The sequence below is a fragment of the Natator depressus genome, chromosome 10 (genome assembly GCF_965152275.1).
Source record: "Natator depressus isolate rNatDep1 chromosome 10, rNatDep2.hap1, whole genome shotgun sequence".
Classification (NCBI taxonomy): Eukaryota; Metazoa; Chordata; order Testudines; family Cheloniidae; genus Natator; species Natator depressus.
The window spans coordinates 82,675,907-82,699,610 of NC_134243.1; the positions used below are offsets into that span (position 1 = coordinate 82,675,907).

A 23,704-nucleotide genomic window follows, 5' to 3' on the forward strand; every position below is an offset into this window, starting at 1 on the left:
CGTTCAAAATTCCGATTTCCTCTGGATAAATTCAGGTTTCTAACACTGACTGGCCTGAAGCTGAGTTTCTGACAGGCTCCCCCTATTGCAGTGGTCTTGGCTAATGATGCGGGAGCCTAGAAAAAGTTTTAAATGAAAAGCTTTTAAATGTCTACAGGATATCTAGCATGTGATGGAGGTTTAGGCCAAGGTTCCCAAAGCCAGGTGCCTAAAGTCAATGGGAACAGCTGCCGGCTCAGGAGAAGCAATGGACAAAAGATTTTTTCTATCAAATTTTCATTTTTGAAAACAACCCCCCCAAACTTGTTGATTTATTCAAAAATTTTCATTTTTTTGCTATTTTTATGACTTTTTAAAAATCAAAAACATATTTTGTTTATCAGAAACCAAGTTTTACTGAAAATCCAGTCTTCAGTAAATGACACATTTCAATAACCATTTTGATAATGATTTAAATTATTTTGATAAAAATGTTGATTATAATTTTGTTTAAAAAAAAATCACAAAATCCAAACAAATCACATATTCCCAATTTTTTTAAAATCAGGCCACTCAGTTAGGGGTCTAGCTCTGGATTTTGGAACCTAGCATTCGTCATGAAATTGTGAAAAACTTTGCCTTAATCTTTTGGAGGAGGGTTCTGGCCACGCAGCCAGGAGCAGTCTTGGTTGGTTGGTCACCTAGTCACTTTAGCAGCTTTATTCCATCTTCCCTAAACTCCAGTGTGAGCTGGCACGGTAATAACTGTACAAAATAACTAATTAATGCTCCCTGCACTCCTGGGAGGGGGCGTGGATCGTTTTGAAACTCCAAGGATGTAGACTCAAACAATGTTTTGAATAGGTGGTAACATTTTCAGAAGCACCTTGGTGACGAGCCAAAGCAATTCTGTACAGTTACTAATGTCACTTGTCACTGAGATGCTCTGGAAAAAGTCCCCGTTTTCCTCATTGTAGCCATGGAACAGGAAGATTAAGAGACTTGTTCAAACCTATGACACCCTGGCACCCCAATATTTACCCCGTCATGTAATAGGATATGTTTTGTACAAAGTATGCCTTGTGAGGTATCATTCTAAAAATCTTGATCTGCTAGACAGTAATATCTCGTTGGATTGTACACGCTATCGTCGTATGAAGTTTGGCGATGTACGTGTTACTGAAACACGTTGTGAGGTTGAACACACCCATAAGCAGCCTTTCAGGTACAACCATAAAAAGGCCAAACAATGTTAATGGCTCATGGAGGAAATGCACACAAGCACAAAGGTTATACCCCAGGAACTGAGTACAACAGAAACCTCTCCAAGATAGCACTACATTATGGGAACTGTTTGACCCAGGTCACAACAAAAGAGCTTTCCAGCAAGTGGAAAATGACATCATGGGGGACCTCACTCTCCCTGCAACAACATACCTGGAAACACCTGAGGGGCAAGGACTGAACTGTGAGAAATGATGGTCCCAGGCTAGAAGGATTTTTAGCCAGTGTATGAAAACCTGGGAAAGCCAAGGCAGCTTGTGCCTTAAGCCTCTGCCAGCCTGTTTATCACCCAGAGTGAGAATTTGCTAATTCATATCCTCCTATCTAGTATGTCAAGCTCAGTTTGCGGTTTTTGTCTATTTACTAAAGTAATCTGCTTTGATCTGTTTGCTATCCCTTATAATCACTTAAAATCTACCTCTTGTACTTAATAAACTTGTTTTTGTTTGGTCTAAACCCAGTGTCTGGAAATCATAACTGGGGGGCCGGGGGGCAGAGAGCTGTTGCACATCTTCCTCCACATGGAGGGAGGGGGTGAACTTCACGAGCTTACGCTGTACAGTTCCCTGTGTAGTGCAAGATGGTATAATTTAAGGTTTACCCTTCAAAGGGGGGGGTGCACTTGAGTAACTGGGCAGTTCCTTAGCTAAGCCTTCCCATGCAGAGCTGATCTCAGCACTTGTGCGAAGCTGCAGCTGGGTGTGTCCCTACCTGTGTGTATGCTGGTGAAAAAGCAAGCTTGGAGAGCTTGGCAACTTGTCACAGGGAGCCCAGGCTGTTGGGTCAGGTGGACTCAGTGGTACCCCAGTTCCAAATGGCACCTCGGGGGGAACACATCACAAAACCCACCTAGGCATCCCTGTGTCAGAGCTGAGATTGTAACCGTTGTGTTCCTGATGCCAGGCCTGTGCTCCGACCACAACTCTCTCTCAGCGCCAGAATGAGAGGCCAATGGTTGTGCGTGTGAACAGAGAAATGGCAAATGGGCTTCGCACAGCTGGGAGAGCAGAATCTGACCCTCCTGTGCGGCAGAGACAGGCAGGAGGGAACAAGCTGGGCCTGAGCAGGGCCAAGTCCATGCTCTAAGATTTCCCAGTATCAAAAGTAAAAAAGACACAAGAGGTGAAATTCAGGCCTTGCTGAAGTCACTAAGAGCTTTGCCATTGATTTTAATGGGGCCAGAATTCCATGGAATGGATTTTTATCCCAAGTTAATAGCAACAGAGAAAATAAGAAAACCGAATAAATCTTAACTGTTTAACGGCAGAGGTTACACATATGCCAGAAACACAAGGCCAAATTCCCGGCAGCTCTAAGTGGTGCAGCTCCACTGACTGCAGCAGAACTGTGCCTATTTCCACCTGCAGAGAATTTGGCCCATAATATTGGCTGGCAAAATATCAGGAATCTGGTGAAATTTGCACTTGATTGAGGGCTCAGGGGCATTTGAGTGTCTAATATTGATGGTGCGATGAACAGATACACTTGGAGCTGCATGTGACAGACGGGGAAACTGTGCAAGAAACTATTTTAATTAAAATGTGATTTGCATTTCTGATGATGTACAACAGGGAACTGTATTGATCAAGGCACATTTGAATCCTTTCTTATGTCAGTGTTTCGAAAAATGTGCCCCTGATTGCTTGTAGTAAATTAGGATATTTAGCAAACCCTGCACTGAACAGTTCATAAATACAACACATTCATTTGCTCTACTTCCCACTGCCAGCAGCGTGGTTTTGGATTCAAGGTGATGGTTGTAAATGGCAATAAATCTAGCTTTCGGCTTGAAACGTAGCTTTGCCTCATATGTTATTGTTTTTCTCAGTTGTGTTACGATTACCACTGAGAGAATAAATTATAAGACTTTAGATTCTTTTCCTGTGCACAGAGAGCCAGCAAGAAGACTGATTTCCTCAAATTTCCTCATTATTTGGACGGACATGACAAATTTGGGGGAGAATTTTTTTAGTCTGTGGATTGGACCAGTCACTGCAAGTACTAGATGTTCTTTCGTCAAACTTTCAGTTCTGTTGCCTAGTTGTAATTTGTCTCATACACACACAGACACCTATGCTACCCTTTGACTGGATAAGCAGAACTTGTATTATCAGGAGGACTTTAAAAAAAAACCCTGGAGCACAGACCTCTCAGAGAGGGATTGCAGATGAATAGGATCCGGGTATTTTCGAGCATCTGACTTTCTTTCCCAAAGCAGCATGTAGATGTATCATTTCCTCCTCTCATTCCCACAGAGCAGCAGCATGCGCGCACCCCATCCAGCTTATATGGCCAGACCCTGGTCTGCCTTGTTGAATTGCCTCTGCGCAGGGGCTCTGCTGAGAGGTTCAGAGTTTGTCCCCTGCTGTGTTAACCTGTGCCCCGTCCCATGGACACTGCATACCAAAACTGCCCCGAAGGAGCACTACGGTACCAAAGCCAGGCGCTCAGCAGTTGGGGATCATGTCAGAGGTGAGGCTGCCACCACACAGAATTATGAACAGCACAGCTGAGAGCAGAGTGCACCAGCTCCCCGCCCCGCACGCCCGGTAAGTCTAGGCCCAAGGGTCTCATCAATGCTGGTCTTGCTTCTTTCCCTGTGTCTCACTGCAGAGCCAGGTGGACCCTGGGGACATTGCTCAGGGCTGTTGGACTGTAGGGGCCCGACTCACCAGCCAGTACACCCCTCCTGGCTAGGCATGAGGTAGCTGGTTCCCCTCCTTTTGTAGCCCCTACTGACAGCTGCTCTGACCTGCAGTGGTCTCTCCAGCTGGGTCACATGCAGTCTCACCCCCTCCAGAGCAAGCCAATAGTCCAACCAACAACCCGCCATCCATCTCACGAGGGGCCTTTGGTCAGACTCTGGACTTGGTAGTCCCTATCCCAGGATTGGGGGGGGTTTCCAACAGTCCTTGCCCCAGTCAGGGGGGTTCCGTTCCACCTTCCCCGCTGCCTGGTGGGGGACCCTGGCCCGCCCTCTCTCCTGGGTTCCAGTCCAGAGACCCCTTGTTGCCAGGCCTCACCAGCTTATTACCCCCCTTGCTGTTCCTCTAGAGCACCTGCTACCCTGCCCTGTCTCCAACCTTTGCCTCAGCCTCTTCCCGGGCACGCAGTGTATCAGACGTGCTCTAAGCCAGCGGCTCTCGACCTTTCCAGACCACTGTATCCCTTTCAGGAGGCTGATTTGTCCTGCGTACCCCAACTTTCACCTCACTTAAAAACTACTGGCTTACAAAATCAGACATAAAAATACAGAAGTGTCCCAGCAACACTGTTACTGAACAACGGCTGACTTTCTCCTTTTTACCATATAGCTATAAAACAAATCAATTGGAATAGAAATATGGTACTTACATGTCAGTGTATAGTACCTAGCGAGGTATAAACATGTCACTGTCTGTATGTTAGTTTGCACTGACTTCGCTAGTGCTTTTTATGTAGCCTGTTGTAAAAATAGGCAAAGATCTAGCTGAGTTAATGTACCCCAGGAAGACCCCTGCGTACCCCTGGTTGAGAACCACTGCTCTAAACCTTTCCCTGGAGAGCTTCTTAGCATGGCCTGCCACCCAGCTGGGTCTGCAGCAGGCCAGTTCTCTCTAATCCCTTGGCAGGGCTGTCCCTGCAGGCCCCTCTACCAGTGTGGAGAACCCTGGGCAGACTCACCCCCTCCAGCTTTCCTCCCCATCTCTCTTGGGCTTCCTGTGGCAGGCCTAGCTTCCTCCAGGTGTCTGCCAGCAGGACATTTCAGTTCCCTGTCTCCCACTAGGCTTCTCTTACTGAGTGAGAGTCAGGGCTGCTCTCCTTCCTGATCAGCCCCACCTGACCTGGGTTCAGCCCCTTGAACTCCTCCCTCCAGGCTTGACACTTCTTGCAGGTGTAGCAGGGCAGGACTGATTGAGCCCACAGGTTCTCGTTAACCCCTTCTGGCCTGGGGTGGGGTTGGTACACCCCATCGCAGGGGCCATTGCTGCCAGACAGCTGCAAAGCGGCACACAAACTCTGCAGATGTCGTGTGCAGGCTGGATGGCTGTACACGGCTTATCCAGCTCCTGCAGCCACGGCAGAGCGAAATTCTATGGGGCCCCCAGTTCTTGCTTCAGCTTGTTGCAGGAAAGGGATAGAAATGAAAGCGCTACAGAGAGCAGGAAGACAGCCTCTCCTCCGAGACACTGGTGGAAATGGCTTCTGCAGTCCTTCTAACCACATGCAGTCGATTCAGCCAATTAGGGAACCAGAACAAATCCCATGTGATTCCAACCAACTGACCAACTCAACTCAAGGTTTACAGTACGTAATGCAAAGCTTCCTCAAATTCCCACGGCCATCCTGACAGGGCGAACAATCCACATCATGCCTGGCACAAGTCTCACAGATGGGAAAATGGCTCCAGCTAGACAGTGCACGTCCATGAAACCTTGGATCTGAATGTCAAGTCAAGGGTTTGGCCCAGCACCACCCCTTGACTCCACGCCACACGCGCTCAGGTAACAGATGCGGAGACAACTGCTGACTACAAACAAATTGTGCTATTGAGAGGTGCACAGCCCGCAATCCGTGTCGGACCAGGGCCAGTGCAGACAGGCCAGCGCTGCACAAAGGACAAGGCTCAGGTTCCTTTCTGTTGCCCTGCTCACACACAGTGATGCACAGAAATCAAGAGAGTGCCTTGAAAGCGTAACTCATCCCTTCAACTGCTCCTTTAGCACACTGACGAACTCAGACCATAAACAGCCCTACAGTGACCCTAAATACCCCCATCTGTTCAGCCCATGTGGTCTCTCCTATAGAACTCAGTAATCGTGAGCATAACATCAAGTGAGATTACTTGAAGGAACTGAATCTACTGATTCTACAATGCTGAATCCTAGGATGAAAGGGCTGCCCCTGGAGATGGAGCTTTCCAGACAGCTGGCTCAGTCCGGAGCTGATGAGAATGACCACAACTCACTGCCATCAGACTGAAAGACCAGGCTGGCTTCTTCCAAACCGGCTCCCCACAACAACAATCATCAGTTCAGAACACACAGTAACTCAGGAACGGGGCATGGATGGAGAGAGAAAAGATCCCTCTGAGTAGTCTCTTTAGAACAGACCAGGTGCTCAGAGACTCTGGGGATGAGTGGGATAGCTAGAGCTGGGCAGAGAAAATTTGATGGGACCATAGTCCGCTGGAATACATGGTTCAGCTGAAATCAAAACACAGATCAAATCAATTTCACTGGAACTTGTTTAGGGAAAAATTGGGGGGAAATTAATCACAGGACATTTTAACATTTTGGGAATGAAACATTTTGATTTTTCATTTTGAAATGGCTTTTCCTTTTGTCATTTATGTTGTATTATATTTGATATTATTATAAGGTATAATACAAAAAGTCAAAACACAAATGATATAATTTTGTCAAAACAAAAAATATTTTGAATGGCCCAAAACAATTTCACAATGATTCAGAATGGAGCCATGTTCTGAAATCTCAAAACCCTTTGTGAAACAGAACTTCCGTCTTCCACATGGCTCTGATGATAGCTGTCTAGATAGATAAGTATCCATAGGCAACAAATAAAAAATAACCATATCTAGTGCTGGAAAAGTCTTCAGCACTTTTCCTTTCAAATTAGTTTCAATGATCTATTATTAGAATGGAAGGGAAAGGCCTGTGTCCCTGGAATATGGTTCTGTTCAAGGGGTGTATTAAGGAAATAATGCATTCATTTTACAGAATTCAGCTACCTTCCTTTTTAGGAGCTGCAAATCTCAAATCTTGCTAGCCATTTTCTTCTTCCACTGCCTCTGACAGAACATACTGCAGATCCAGAACACAACTATGCTGCCATTTACCTCATCTAAAGCGCTGATTAATTCATTTACAAAGCATTAGGCCTTCAACTGCTTGAGTAGTTTTATATAATTGTTTGCCCTAACAAATTATATGACAGTATGGGCCAGATCCAAAACCACTGTAAATCAATGTAGTTTCACTGACTCCGAAGTATTTACGCTGGATACAGGTTCGGCAGGCGCTTACTACAGCATGTGATAACAATCTGCCTTTTATCTTTAGGATCATTTTTCTAGGTGCAATTTGAAATCTGAAGGGATTTTGACATTCTTATGTTAGGGCTTAACGGATCTGAAGCTCCTTACAACAAATACAAACAGTGATAATGCAGCTAGCCAGCACTGTGTAAGAGCAACTCGATGTGAGCAGGACTATCTATAGAGTTACGTTCTAAAGGGAGGTGGGGTGTTGTAATTGGTACGGCAGTGTGAAAATCCCCTTGAGAGCTGATCACACTCCATGCAGGCTAGATACAAGAAAGCCAGGCTCCTACCTTTATAAATATTTGAGAATAAAACTTTCCCTTTTGCTCAGCCTTGCAAACTGAAAGAAGGCCCAGTGACTGCAAATGAGGACATTTCCATTTGTACCCTAACCCACGCTGGAAAGGTTTCCTTCAGCAAAATCTGCCAGGGTGTGCCAGGGCTACAGCATAGACTTACGAATGTAACATTGTCTCCCGATGAAGATGGAATGCTCAGCACCCAGGAAATAGCAGTTAGGCACGGATTGATCCACCAGAAAATGTCACGTTTTAAATCTTCCCCTGGGGGGCCCGATCCTGCACTTCTGAGTCAAGCCGCTCTCACTGCTGTAAGTGAGAGTTCTGCCCGAGGAAGAATTATGTAAGAACTTCAGGACTAGACCCACAATGTATTGGGATCCTTGTCAATGCACAGACTTGACATCAAATGACGAGAAATGAATCCTTATTGACACTTCTGAGATGCTCGACTGTATGTTCTCGACCTCAGGTGTTGACCTTCCTGTGCAGTGTCACTGAAAGGATATAATCTGAGTGGTGAATGCCATTATAATAAAGCAGTTACTGCCTACACCATAGAACAGAGCTGGCTTGGGATACATTTGTCAAATTCGGGATGTGGATTGGCATTCACGGATTTGAAAACACTTTTTTGCTCCTGTAGCTGTAGAATTTGCATTAATGTCTCCCTTACGGGAGACATACCACAATTCAGGCAGATGATATCCTAATGGGCACACTGGAAACACGTAACGCTTGATGAAATGTCATCTTACGTGAGAGTCTCGACCCTAAGTGCCTCCAAGATGGCGGGAACCTAGCATAGGACCTCTTCTGACGTGTAGTACCGAGACAAAGCTCTGGTGACAAACATAATGGCCCTGAATCTTCCAGGGGCTTCCCGCGGGCCTCTGGTGTGTCAGATGTAATTCTGCACCACATATTTGCACCTGCAGCTGGGCACCCAAGATTAATTATGGCTGCAGCTGACAGCATGGAGACATCTACTTATCTTCCTGTGTGCGTAGCTCCGGAAGGCAGATGTCAACACTGCCGTGCGTGCCCACAGCCAGAGCACAACATAGCCTGTGCAAAGTCAAATGTTGGGCTGAGGCCTCTGAAAAACAGTGAGGCCCCGTATGTCCACAAATGCCGTGCACTTTATATTGGCTGCCAGCCAATCTGCCAGCCTGGCGGGGAGCCGCACAGAGGACAATTATTCACTTTTGTAGAGTTATATCTGACATCATGCTTTTGTGACAGTTTCCCCATCCGCACAGGTGTAAACACTGCAAGGGCCTGATCGGAGTCCACTGGAAGCCGTGGAAAGGCTCCCGTTGACTTCAACGGGCTTTTGGACCAGGCCCTGAACTAATGCAAAGGGCAGCGCTGGGAAATAAGTGGGAAGGCGCGCTCCTGCACCAACTCCTGGCACGGATTCCTTGGCCCCGCAGGGCTTCTCCAGCCCCACGCTCCTAGGTATTTTCCTAACACCGTCAGTGGTTTTTGAAACACCCTCCCCGGAAATCACATATTTGCTGCCATGCCCTTGTTCGCCCCCCCGCCCAGCTGTTCTGGACCAGGGCCCTTGGCACCTCTGGGTTTGTGCCCCGCCCGGCACAAGGGAGCCCAGTCTTGGTTTGTCCCTAGGCACCAAGGGAAGGCACATGATGATACTCGTCTGGTGCCAGCCCAGCAGCACCCTGCACTGCACAGCGAGGCCCCGAGGCCGGGCAGGGACAGAGGCCAGCTGCGCCCAGGGCGCATCCCCAGCCTCCCCCCGCGGAAACGCGGCTCCGGCGCGGATTTTGCGTTGGGGGCAGAGGGGGCTGCGGAAGAGCCGCTTCCCCTCGGCGCCCATGGGAGGGCGCCGTTGCGTTGCAAGGACCCGCCTAATTAAATCCGGCTGATTACCCATAATGTAGGGGAAATGTTCTCCTGATAGTCCCCAGCTTAACGCTAATTAATTAACTAGCCACTGCGGCTCCGTAGCGCCTCCAAGAGCCGCCTGCCGTTTGGTGCATTTCGCAGCGCGCTCCAGCCTGCTAATGACCAGCCGGGTGCCAGAGCTCGCACCGCAGCGCCCGCAAACCCGCCGGCTCTGCGGGCACGACGGACACCCGGTGCTGGGCACAGCCCGCTCCTGGCCCGGCCCCCGCCACTGCAGCTCCCGCGCTACCTGGCGCGCTCACCTGGCTGCGCCAGCATCCCCGGCAGCACCGTGCCCGCCCGGGGCTTTACCGACCGTGCGTGCACACCGCCTGTACTGCACACACGTACACGCCAGATTGCACACCCTATCTTGCACACACACGCTACACTGCACGCGCGCGGACACTATGTTGCATGCCTGTCATTGCACGCCGTATTGCACGCGATAGAGCACACGCGCCCTGCGTTGCACACGGCATTGCACACGCACGCACTGTTTTGCACGCGCACACCGTATTCCACACTCTATCCCAGGGCTCCCTGGCAGCCTGGCCCTTGCGATCCCCGCCCCGGGCGCTCCCTAGCGCGCTGCCGGGGTGCCCAGGAGCGGTCCGTGTCCGGTCCCTGCCCACTCGCCCTGTGCGGGGCCGGGCCCGGGCCCGGGCCAGCCGCAGCCCCCGCGGCCCCGCGCCCTGGGGTGGCTGCGGGGCCCCGAGCCGCCCGCCGAGCCCGCGCGGCACCGACCTGCTTCTCCAGCGAGTCCCTGGCCGAGAGCCCGGGCTTGGGGGAGGGCGCGCGGTCGCAGGCGCTGCCCTCCAGCAGGTAGAGGCCGGAGGGCCGCGAGCTGGAGTCGCTCTCGAAGCAGAAGAGCATGTTCTGCAGCAGCGCGAACCACTTGCTCTGCCATTTCGTGTTGTCGCCGCTGCGCTTGCTCAGGTAGCCGCGGCGGCTGCCGTCCCGCTTCGCCAGCAGCCCCAGGTAGGCGACGTGCCCGTCGTTCAGCCGCATCCCCTTCTGCATGGTGCTCAGCCGGCGCCCGGCGAGCGGCGCCCGGCCCCGGCCGGCGCGCGGGGGACGGAGCCCGAGCCCGACGCGGCCCCGCTGGGCTGGCAGCGCGGCTGGATGCGGGAGCCCCGGATCCTGCCAGCGGGGGAGTCATGTGATGCGAGCCGAGCCGAGCCGAGCCCAGAGCGGCAGCATGGACCGCGCCGCGCACGGCCCGCTACGGGCAGGGGGGACCTGCCGGGCGCGCAGGCGGCCGCGTCTCCATGGCAGGGCGGGCGCGGCCAGTGCCGGGCGCGGGGGGGTCAGGGCAGGCGGGTGCCCGCAGCCCGCCGGGGCGGCCCCCGCTGCATCGCGCCCGGCCCCGGGCTCAGCGCGTCCCACGCGCACCGCGAATTTCAGCGCCGCGCGCAGAGCCCCCGGCTCCTGGCCACGGGCGCGCAATTAGCGCCCCTGGCGCCGGGCCGCGCGGGACACGCTGCCGGGCTGCGCCGGACCCCAGCGGCCCCGCGCCGGGCGAGCCCTTCCCGGCCCCTCGGAGAGAAGCGCGAGTGTGCGGCCAGCCGCGTCCGAGGCGAGCGGCGGCGTGCGGCGGCGGCACCTTCACGGCAGAGCCGGCGGTATTTTTAGCTTCTCCTCGCCTACACACTCGCGTGAAAAGTACAGGGAAGGCTGCGTCTCCCCGCCCGGGAGCAGAGACGGGAGCGGGCAGGCGCTAGCCCTGCAGCGAGATGCGCAGCTTCTCCTTCAGGGGCAAGGAGAGCGCGCAGTCCGGCTGCAGAGCCCGGCGGTCCTTTGCGAGCTGGGGAAGTTGGATTTGGATTTGGATTTGAAGGAGGCCGGCCTCTTCCATCGCCCCTCAGTGCAGCCCTAACCCCGAGAGCAGAGACGTGCACGGGCTCGGGAAGCTCTCCCTCAATGTAGGAGTCTCACTGATTAATGGCCCAGTAATCTGTTAACCACTAACTACCGCCTGTGGCTACATTGTAAGGGGCTTTGTGGCCTGGCTGGAGTAATGTAAACAGTTTCCCACCCTGAGCTCTCAGCTTGAATAGGAATCTCCTAATCTGTGTACACTGGGATCTTCCCAGGCTGGGGTAATGTGAGACCAACCCTCTGAACGCCAAAGCATTCTTGATCCAAAAACCTCCAACCCCATTCCCTGTTGTCTTTGCTCCTTTGCTTCCCATCACAACCCCCAGGTGATATTCCAGGCCACCCCAATGGTTTATTACCAGTTGAGCACAGGAACAGGTGGGGGAGGGGGAGAAAGGGAGACCCCTCTGCTTATTTCCATTGGGCTAATTTAGTTTCCTGCAATTCCTTCCTTTTGGCCCTTGTGTACTTGCGGAGTGGAAGAAAATCACAGAAGCAGCCAGGCGAGAGCTGTGTGCAGGGGAAGGGGAAGGGGAAGCTGTAGGCTGTTATCCCTTCCCTTTCTGGCCGGCAGGAAGGACAGGGCTCTGCCAATGGGTATCATGCTACTCCCCTACACAGGAGCTATGGCACCAAACTCTGCCCAGCTTCCCTAGATACCATGGTAAGGGGCACTATAGTAAAACCTACGCCAGGCAGAAATTTCAGTTCCCTGAGTGGAGTGGCAGCTGATCGGGGGCAAGGGGGATGGAAGAGGGGCCTTCGCAGCACTGCACCTGTGCAAAATCAGGTGTTGGGCTGAGGCCTTTGAAAGATAGTGAGGCCCCGTATGTCCACAAATGCCATGCACTTTATATCGGCTGCCAGCCAATCTGCCAGCCTGGCGGGGAGCAGCACAGAGGACAATTATTCACTTCTGTAGAGTTATATCTGACATCATGCTTTTGTGACAGTTTCCCCATCCGCACAGGTGTAAACACTGCAAGGGCCTGATCGGAGTCCACTGGAAGCTGTGGAAAGGCTCCCAGTGACTTCAATGGGCTTTTGGACCAGGCCCTGAACTAATTCACCTGCTGCTTGAAAGCATGGCTAAGCTGAGGAGGTGGACAGGGAACCCCTGGCCCCCGGCCCAGGGTGTGACCTAGCTCCCATAAGCAGGCACGAAGGGAATCGGGAAGACTATGTTAATTTGACTGAAAATGTTGGAAGGCCTCCAAGGACTTTAATGAGGTCACAAATTGCCATGGTAACACCGAGGAATGGTCTGGGCAATAAGAAGGTTGTTCACATTTGCAGGCACGGAGGAACTGATTTGATTGGACATTTCATGTGACCACGCCCTTGGTGGACATGTCTAGTGCCCCACGGGCACCTTTTGGTGTTTGGATCTGGAGGAGTGGCTTTGGCAAGCACATCTAGGCTACAGCGACACCCTTGGGGAAACCAGAGAGGACATCGTACCTTAACCACAAAGACAACGCAGGCTTCAAGTGCCTGCGATACCTTGTGTCATCCCCCCACCCCAGTCTAATGTTCCCTAACATATGGTCTTACCCTGTCCTAGGCACTCTCCAGCATTTAGCTTTGTCTCTTTGTTTCCAGTCCTGGCAGTCACAATTTACTCAAGTGCTTTGTACCATGACAGGCTGAATGTCACGCAGCTGGGGTGAAAGAACTGGTGGCTGAACATCAAACATGCCAGCAAAAGATGAGCCCATGTGTCCAGCAGCAGCAGGCCGGGAAAAGAATAATTCACCACGCCAAGAAACTTTGATTTTTCTATCCTCTCTCTTGTCTTCTACGTGAATTAGCCAGAATTAATCCCAGCTGCTGAGGAAATGGGCCTGCCTCTGCTCTTCCTTACTCCAGTCCTATAGTGCTGTAACACCAGGACCTCCTGTGGATCTGCTTCCAGTTGACAGCTGGAGAATCAGGCCCAAGCTAGAATGTTTGAGTTGATCTTTCTTTCTGCCCAAAGGAACAGGGTGCATTGCCAGGGCATTTTACTGACATCTCTTAACTTACAAACTTTATGTAACTGCTGGAAATGGCCCACCTTGATTATCACTACAAAAGGTTGTCGTGTCCCCCCCCCCCCCCGCTGGTAATGGCTCACCTTAAGTGATCACTCTGGTTACAGTGTGTATGGTAACACCCATTGTTTCATGTTCTCTGTGTATATAAATCTCCCCACTGTATTTTCCACTGAATGCATCCGATGAAGTGAGCTGTAGCCCACGAAAGCTTATGCTCAAATAAATTGGTTAGTCTCCAAGGTGCCACAAGTCCTCCTTTTTGCGGATACAGACTAACACGGCTGCTACTCTGAAACCTTTATGTAACCAATAATAAAAAGGATTTTTTTCCAGAACAAATGTTAATTTCTTTCTCTGTTTCCAAATATTTTAATGGCAATGTTTTCTTCTCTCTCTCTGTCCTTAATCAACTTTTAAAGCTCTCTCTTGCGCTGCTTGCTCATGATAGCAGTCTAAGGCCAAGGCCTGGGATTTCATACTTGTGCCTAAACTTACGTTATTTTTATTTGGAGAAGCACCTAGGGGCCAGGCTCCCATTGTATAAAAACAGAACAAAGATGGCTGCTGCCCACACTAGATCTGTAATGCATTTTCCCAGTATGTTATTTGGAAGGAATCATTCACCCAGCCCAGCTCTAATCCACGCCCTGTGTGAAGCTCATTCATGTATTTTTACTCACAGTATGTTCCCAGGCCTCCAGTCTGAAGTCCCACCCATATACCTGAGAAAAAGTGCAAGATGTAACAGCAAAGATGAAAAAAGTGCAACACCCATAAAGAGCGGGCCCTGGGCTGCTGTCCCAGTGCACAGGACAGGAGGAGGAACATGAGTGGTGCACAAAGGCCCAGGACAGAATCCCAGGAGAGACGGGCAGGTAATAACAGAGCTGTGGCAAAGGGAAAGGGCCCCGCACTGTATATTTTCTATACAGCGTGTGTTTCAACATACTGCAAAGAGAAATGGAACGCTGCCTCATGCAGCTCTAAAGTACATGTTCTGAATGGTTTGCAGGGCCAAAGGATGTGATGACAGTGAGGTGAGTAAGTGGTGTTTGGACCATTGGCCAAGGCACCAAACCAAGGCCCCAACAATTAGAAATGCTCGGAACAATTTTGCATGTCAAACATTCAACTAGATAAGTTAGTTGCAGGTGTGTGATTGCACCGGCAGCTGCGGTGAGTGTGTGTGCAGATAACCGGTTCCAGGGCTTAGTGTTCATTTTCATGGACAGCGACAGACATTGTAATGTCCAGTTCTAAAAATCTGAGTCCAGCCCCTCGCCTGTCACACAGCGAAGGTCACTCAGTCGAGTTGCTGGTCATTTTGGCAATAATACTAGAAGGCCGGTGATGTGGGCTTGCTGAGTTCCAGTTGATCTCACAGCGATTGTTGTGGGGGTTACAATAACTAGGGTTGCAGATTGGCTGTCTACTAACACAAGCCTGGCACCGTTGCTGTGCCAATATAATGGGGAGAGAGGGGTGAGATGGGCTGGGATTTGTTTTGTCCAGGGATTTAGGCTCCTGCGTTTGCCCACTGCCAGCTAAGTTACTGTGCAGACAGCTATCTTTTATGTGCCAGCACCCTGCTAATCAATTCAATTTCTGCAGAGTCTCCGCCAGCATTCAAGCTTGGATGGAAGAAAAAATTTGCTATTCTGAGTGCTGCTGTAAAGCCACAGACAACGCAAATTGGTTTTGCTCCCTGTGCCCTGACAACCTCGTTTAGAACGTTCCGTTTTCCCCTCCCCCACCCGACTGACACCCAACACACACCAGGACGGGCTTTTCAGGACCTGTGCTACCCAGCAGCTTGTGTGTGAAATACACTCGAGAGGAACCTCGCATGGGGCTGGTTACCAGGGCGCCCCGCATCTGCTGCATCTGTTGCGGACATGAGCCAGCAATGGGCAAACAGCAGGTTAATAAACATTCATCGTAAGGTCAAAGAGCACTGTGGTGCACCCCCCAGGCCTCCTCCCCCTGCTGACATTCAGGGACCAGCAGTGTGTAGGTTGCATGCAGGGAGCAAAGGTGTGCTCCAAATACACCATCTGGGGGGAATGCAGCCTTGCAGCGCGGGCAATGATCAGCCCGGTGTGTAATGCTAGCATCTCTCTTTTGTTCCTGGATTGCAGACGAGGTCCTCACGCTTACCAGCCACCCTGGTTTAGCTACAGGTTGAGCACACTAACCTTAAACACGTGCACAAAACAAAACCCTTTCCTTCTCTACCACACACTGCTGGACAACGTGGGAGCTGGTGCTTACCAAATGCTCCCCTCCTGTCTCAGACCTGCACTGCGAGGCCTGGTTTGATTGACATGCCTACAAACCTCAGCTAGCTTTTAGCAGAGCGGATCAGCTCGCCAACAGCCAGCACATAAGTCAGAACCTGGATATTGTTCCATGAGCTCCAAAGGCCGCAGCCCATTCAGTTGCTCGCACGGCAGATTGCACTCGCTGTGAGACGTTAGTGTCCCGACTCCCGAGGTGGCACTGAAGCCTGGGCATTTTGATACAGCTACGGTTCTGCGGCACCGGCCTGGTCATCAGCTCGGGCCCGGGGAAGCAGCAGAGGGGGCAGGTCAGGGGTTGACACTTGAGGTCACTGAAATGTCTTTCCCAGGACAACAGCTTCCAGAGCTGTGAAAATTGGGTCACGTTTTCTTTACCAAAATCTTGACAGTGTCCACACGTTGCACACCTCAGATGCCCTCGCCTACGCTCCAGTTTGAATGCTCAGATTTCCCTGGGTGAGGTACGTTTTAGAGCGGAAACAAGCTACATGCACCTGACTCCCACATGAACACTGGGGGGCAGGGCTGCGGTTCAAAAGCACCTGCGTGATTTAGGATTCTGAGCACGACCGAGAGTCAGGCCAATGGGACTTCTGTGCCTAAGACACTGACAGTGTGTCTACACTGCAAAAAAATATCCCACACCAGCGAGGCTCCGAACCTGCATCAACTGGCTCAAGCTCACGGGGCACTAGAAACAGAGTGTAGCTGTTCCCGTTCGGGCTGGAGCCCAGCTGTGAGACCCTCACCTCTCCCCGCCTTTCAGAGTCCGGGCTGCAGTCCGAGCAGGAACAGCTACACTGCTATTTCTAGTCCCACAGCGTGAGCCCTGCAAGGCTGAGGCAGGCGACCCGGGCTCTGAGACCCGCTGCCATGAGGTTTTTTTGCTGTGTAGATGTACTGTTTGGTGCTTTTGAAACCCCCCCACTTTGTTGAAGGAGTTTCAGCTGCACTTTTAGGGGCCAGGGAACAAGCGTTTCAGTTATAAAAACAAGGCTAACACGTACCAGGTATGTGACGTCCTACCGAAGTTTAATTCCTGTTCACTGAGGCTGTACTTTAGGCCAGGACTAGATGGGTAAAGAGGAGACTGGATAGTTACATGGTAATTCTGTAATTGAAAAATGCAAAGTTGTTTGATCACAGGATGAATCGGAAAGGCAATTTATAGAGCAAAGCCAAGCCAGGTCTTCTCATTCTTAGATCACCAGCATAGGTGCTGGGGGGCTGCCGCACCCCCTGGCTTGACGTGGTTTCCATCATATCCAGGGGTTACAGTTTGGCTCAATGGCTCTCAGCACTCCCACAATCCAAATTGTCCCAGCCCCCTGATCATCAGTGGATGTGAGGTATCAGAGTCAGTCCCCGGACATTTATTTCTGAGGCTCTGAGCTGTTAGAACAATGGAGGATTTGGGGAAAGCCTGCTCACCTTTCACTGATCTCACCCCCACGTGCTCCAGTAACCCTTTCTGCCCGCCCTCCTTAACCAGCTCGCTTTACTCACCTTTGGGGGAATGAAGTCAATGGAAGAAAATTTCAAAGGCATGAATAGGAATTTGGTGCCCAACTCTCACTGGCTTTCAGTGGGAGTTGGGTGCCAAACTGCCCTTTACACCTTTGAAAAGCTTTTCCCTATATGCTTCTTACACTTGGCCAGGAGTGAGAAGTCATTGGGTCAGACCCTTGGCTCCACTAGCTCGGCTTTGCGCTTGGACTTAAACCTAGTAATTCTGGCCCTGGAGAGGGGAAACCGCTGGCTGTTGGTCATGGCAGGGGGAGGTTCCTGGAGAAGAGAGAGCGTGCGCCAGCCATCTCTGACGGCTGGAATGTCCTTGGGAGCCAGCATACTTTACCTCAGCCCCAAGACTGCTCTATGTACGCCAGAGTCTGGGCTGGTGCAGAACCAGCCCTAGGACTGGGGTGGGGCAAACATCTCCAGTGCACCTCCCCTTTTCAGCAGCACCCAGCCCACGGGGTGCACATGAAATTCACGCCCAGCGTGATTATGGTGAGACCGACATGAGGGATAACCCCAAACAGAAAACCCCTTGTCTGTAAAGTTTCCAGTGCAGGTATATTTAACCTTTAGTTCGCTAGGCAAACAATTTTTGCTAGTCCTGTGGATTTCTACTAAGGACAGATTTCACTGAATACACACTGGGACTGGTACCTGAATAGATATTAATAGATATCTCACAATGAGAAAGCAAAGCAGAAAATCTTTCCATCAACTCTACATAAGAAGATACCCTAGCTTAGGTTCTGAGACAAGCCGTATTTTTTAAATGCAATCATCAAGTAACAGTGAGGAGGAAACAAACCAAGCATAGACAGTGGGGCTATGCCAGTTTACACCATGTGAGGATCCATATGTACTATAGATCGTTCCACCCTCTATTTAGTACCTCTCACAAATTTTCAGTGCTACAAGGGTCAGATCATTGTCCCCCTTTCATCGGACGTCATTCTTTCACAGTAACCAAGAGCCATGGCAGATAGACAGCTTCAGCATTTTACTGCACAAATAATTCTCTGCTAATAGGCCAAGTCTCGTCTCATTCTTTTCATCTCCAGTCCTTACCCCTTCCTAACCCAGCTTCTCTTTCACCCAGCCAGCAAACATTCCAGGGAACTCCCTTGTAGAGCAGCGGTTCTTACCCTTTCAGGGGGTCACACCCCATTTGTAAACCTCGATGGCCTGGCATGACCCTGTACGTCCCTAAATTGTCAACGGTCCACGATGGTTCCTGTCCTGTGGGGCTGGCTCAGTTCGGCTCCCCACTCTGGGCATTGCATCCTGTCACAACGTGTCCAAGCTTTGTGTGGGAGGTGTGGGGGTTCGGTCCCACCCTTGTGGGGGTGGGAGGTTCTGGGAGGGGGCCGGGGCCGGCCCTGTGGGGGGGGCGATCCTGGGGGGTGTTTGCAGAGCCTGCCCCACACTCACCTGCAATGGCAGCTCCTGTCCTGCAGGGCTGGCTGGGTTCAGCTCCCTGCTCTGGGGTTGCGACTGGCAGACGGGGTCACAGTACCGGTCACTGAGATTTGCCCAGGCCAGCCCCCCTGTCATCACGCCAGAGGGGAGGCTGGGCCAGACCTGAGTGGTGCTGCAGGAGAGGAGCCGTCGTGGCAGGGTGAGCATGGGGTAGGTTCTGCAAACCACCCCTCCAGGGCTTCCCCCCACTCCCGGAGGTAGGACCCAATCTTGCCCCTCCCCCCCATCTCCCCTGTGACCCTTTGACACATTCTGGTGACCCACTTTTGGGTCATGACCCACAGGTTGTGGAAGCCCATGGTGTGCCGTACGGGTGGCGTCTTCAAAGCTCTACACATTGGCCTGACCCTGCTTCTGCCGCCGTCGGCGGCAAATTGCCCGTGATCCCAACCAGGGCAGCACTGGGCCATCGCTGAGTGCTTTCGAAGAGCCCATGCTGAGCACTCGGGGCTGGCCCTGCATGGCAGCAGGGCACAAATATCCTGCCCCGTCCCACACTGTGCCCTGTGCCAGGGCCACCCATGGGACCAGTGGGGAGTGCAAAGGCAACCCAGGCTGGTACTAGACTCCCCAAAGGAGGCCAAGAGAGCGGAGACAGAAACAGGACTCCCCCCCCCCCGACCCCGGTTCCATAAAAAGGGGCAGGGCTCATGACCCCCGGCACCTCTCCTAGCTCCTGGGGGCGCCTTGTCTGGGTCATCCATAACCCTGCTGAGGCACACTCTGCGAGGTGACCCCTGCTCCCCACTGCCTGGCCACCAGGGCTTAAAATCCAAATGTAGCCCTCAATCTTATGGCCATCCACTGCGGCTGGGACCAGAGCATCGGATGATGAACGCAAACCAGAGGATTCGCGGTGGGCCCCTCGGAGTTACCTTGTCCATGCACGGGAAAGCTCTTTCGTTAGCACGAGTAGCTACTGGTAGGCAGCTGACCCCCAGCCTGGGCTCAGCGCCAGTCGGAGGCTCTTGCCCCCAGGTGTCCTACTGGAGCCCGCACTCCTGGGCAGCCTCACTGTTCCCAGCGGGAGTTCAGCTCACTCCTGGGGCCCTTTCTGAGCCCAGTTATAGTCCACTTACCTCTAGTCTCTTGGCAGGGCCCCCCCAGGTCCTACCACAGGTTACCAGCTGGGAGCAGCCCTCCAGGGTCCTTTGTTAGTACCAAGCTCAGAGTATCAAGCTGCCCCCAAACAAGGGGGGGTGGGAGAAGGCTAACAACTGCCTCAGGCTGAGATTCCCTTACTTCTGCAGCTTCCTAGCAGTCCCAGACAGCCTCCTGCTCCTGGGAAAACTCCTCCCCTCTTCTGCGGCCAGTCTCACCCATTTAAACGCCACTTCTCCAGGTGGAGCATGTTCTGCAGGGGCACCAGCTGGCACTGTCTGAGTGCAGGAACGCTCGTTAGCCTTTCCACCAGTGGGATGGGTGCGTGTCCCACCGCATGGCTGGCAATGTGAAGTCGGATAGATTATGACCGATCTCTCTGCAAGCTTTTCCTGCGTTTCTCACGTAAATCAGACACACGTGGTCATTACTTGCCCCGTGGACAATGTAGAATGAAAAGGAATATAAAAGGGAAATGCCAAACACAAAACAGTTTACAGGGGTTGTATAGAGAGGATAGAAACAACTGAGTGTCTCTAATTATATGAGCCAGAGCAACAACCACGTTGATTTTAATCAGGCCCCAGTGGGCACAAACTGATCTTGGCCAACCACATTTCCCCCCCTGTTTTCATTAGTAAAGACACCTCTGTGATCTTAGCCAGGGTTATTCAGCTCAGGAATCAGAGGAGCAGCCATGTGAGTCTGTATCCGCCAAAAGAACAGGAGGACTTGTGGCACCTTGGAGACTAACAAATTTATTTGAGCATAAGCTTTCATGGGCTACAGCTCACTTCATCGGATGCATTCAGTGGAAAATACAGTGGGGAGATTTTATATACACAGAGAACGTGAAACAGTGGGTATTACCATACACACTGTAAGGAGAGTGATCACTTAAGATGAGCTATTATCAGCAGGAGAGAAAAAAAACCTTTTGTAGTGATAATCAAGGTGGGCCATTTCTAGCAGCTGACAAGAACCTGTGAGGAACAGTGGGGGTGGGGGGAAATAAACATGGGGAAATAGTTTTACTTTGTGTAATGAACACGTTAAATACAAACTGAACCCTAGACAAGAGCCCCCCGGAATGGAACAGCTGGGTGTGGGGGCTGCTTCAGAGATGTGCAAAATAGGTAGAAAGAAAGGCAAAGCTGTTTGCAATGCAAGGTGTTCAATATTTCCATATGAACTGGGAAAGGGGCCGTCTTCCCAGCTATCTCCGTTAAGGTGCACGCACTTCCCAGTGAAAATGGGCCCCTTCACCAGGCCTGTTCCTGAGCAAAAGCAGATTGTTTTGGAAGCTTCCACAGAGAAACCATAAAAACGCATATTTTGATGCAAAAATAGCCACTTTGTCAAAAGAAGGGTGAACTCTCCACAAAGCAGCACAAGAAGTTAGTGCCACATTCCATCAAATATCAACTGTTAATTTTGCACAGCTATTGGATAGAAATGTAGGACTGGAATGGACCTCAAGAGGTCTTCTAGTCCAGTCCCCTGCACTCATGGCAGGACTAACTATTATCTAGACCATATGTTTGCAAAATACTGGGAATCCGCATGCGCGTGGGTACCTGCCTAAGAACATGGAGGTCACTGAGATATTTGTGCATCAATTTCAATAATTCCTAATGGATACAGAACGAGAGGATGGAATTAACAGAGAGAGAAAGCAAAGTAAGATCAGAGTGAAGAAAGAGGCACATATTGCACTTTCAGAGCACGTAGATAATTTCCCTTACAGATAAAGAAAGTTACATACACATGCTGGTCACAATCTGCCATTTTCCATCATCAGTCCAGGCAGTCCAGACTCTTCTACTTGGCTCCACAGGCAGATAGGAATAGGACAGATCCTAAATCCTGGTATCCCAGCTGGTAGCTCACTGACGTACATCCATATTCGCCAACTGATCAAATTACTTTTGTGTCACCTGGCACATGTCTGGCTAGAAGCAACCTCTGCTGCCTGTTGATTGGCAGAAGAACGCCCGTTTGATAGGTACCTGCATGGAATATGTCCTTCCCAAGTCAAAATGCTCTTTGGTAATTCTACACACGTTACTTCTTACTGATCCAACGCTATTGGCAAGTGTTTTACTCCCTGTGCTCCTACTTGTAAAGCAGATTCCTCATCCTTGGAAGCAGAGAGGTTTCTTTCTGTGCAGTTGCTTGATATGTGAATTTCAGCGTTCGGACACAACATGCTTGTCAAGTCCAGGTGCTTTCCGGAGATGTGTACGTTTACCAGAATGTGCACTGGGACTCTTGACATCACCAGCCATGGCGAGCTAGCAGGATCCCTACTCATGATTGCGTCCTATGCTGTAGCCTTCTGAAGCACCATCCGCGAACAATGGCGACTCTGAGTGCACAGAAGGTGCACCATGATTACAAGGCAGGCTGCAGAGCCCGTGCTAGGTACCATGGTGCTCAGGCACACAGGCCATAGCAGTGAGAATGCAACGCTGAAGCATGCTTACCGATTGCAAGAACTCGAAAGGTTTGTAGACTTGCTGAAAGGATGAGATTGGACTGCAGTCGGCAGATGTAACGCTGCTTGGTATTGGCTGAGCAATTCTCTGCTCACATTAATGATCATGCTGCTCTCATGTTAAATGAAGCTTGAGAGAAAGTGATGTTCAGAGAACTGGGCTCAGGCATTTCACATGCCCCCTGTGTGGGGCAACAGACCGTCAGCGTGAATGCAGACGCTGGCCCAAGCTGCTGGGGACAGAAAAAGACACGTGTGTGGGAGCGTGGATACTAGAAACTAAAAGAAAGCTTCATGCTAGCAAAGAACTCTGAGTGTTTTAAAGAACCATGTGCAGGTCTGTTGCAAGGTCAGAGGTTCATAGAAAAGCTTCAGTTGGGTGACTGGTGGATCTGGCCTATTTGGATGCATAAGAGTTTGCAGGATTGCGGACTAGATTTGCATCACCTTGTTTCAACAGCTTCTTCTGGATGATCAGAGGAAACTATTTCAGCTGCACCAGTGCAAGGGAACTATTCCGTGACTAGAAGTGAAGAAACTATTAGGGTTGTATTAATTATAGATTGTTATAAATATTGTTAACATATAAATAGAGAGAGAGAATATGAACGTGCGTGCACACACACACGTGCGCGCACACACACACACACACACACACACACACACAAGGAATTTTGCCCAGACAGTCACTAGAATCCTGTTCAGAGTGTTCTGAGTACTGCAGTGACAGCTAGCCTGCATTCACTGTACCTGCCCATAAAATTCAGAGGTGTGTCCTGAATAATGAAATGCAGAATCCACAGCAGGACTGCAGAATTTCAGAATTCCCCACAGAACGATCATGACCCAGTCGCCAGTCTGAATTTTTCTTCTCCCAAAGCACAAAACACCAAATACAAAGGAAGGAATGCTGGTTCTGCACCAAACTGCAGTGATTTACACTGTACAATAACCTTCATGATTTCCTGAATCAGATTCAAGTTTTTAGAGGCTCTGGTGGTGAAAAAACTGGAGAAGAGCCAAAATAACCCACATGAAACTTGCAGCAGAATACCCTCCTTGCCCTAGCTATCCCGGGAGTTCTTCCCAGCAGGTGCTTGCACCAAAGGGGGGCCTTGCAGCTAGAGTTTCAGAGCACCACTGGGGGCTGCATGGCGCTCCTGGAAGTGCCGCTCCTTGTGACATCCCTGTGTTTGAAGCCTCCCAGATTCTTTCCTCTCTCCCTCTGTTGCTGCTGCTGCATTAGAATGAGCCGAGGCCTGCTTTACACCAGCCGTGCGCTGAGCGGCTGGGCAGCACTTTCAAAGAAGGGGTTCAGACGATACCTTCCGTTCACTCTCCTTACGGCCCAGTAACGGAACGGGCAGGAAACAGCCTTT

At 51.0% G+C, this 23,704-nt stretch overlaps 1 protein-coding gene across 1 annotated transcript in view; it reads right to left on the reverse strand.

The window, feature by feature from the left end:
• RASGRF1 (Ras protein specific guanine nucleotide releasing factor 1) overlaps positions 1-10,594 on the reverse strand; it is a 98,402-nt gene extending 87,808 nt beyond the window's left edge. The window contains exon 1 of the mRNA XM_074966683.1: positions 10,264-10,594. Coding sequence (XP_074822784.1) covers positions 10,264-10,539 — 276 coding nt within the window. The 5' untranslated portion in view covers positions 10,540-10,594. The remainder of the gene's footprint in view (positions 1-10,263) is intronic.
• Positions 10,595-23,704: the final 13,110 nt, after the last annotated feature.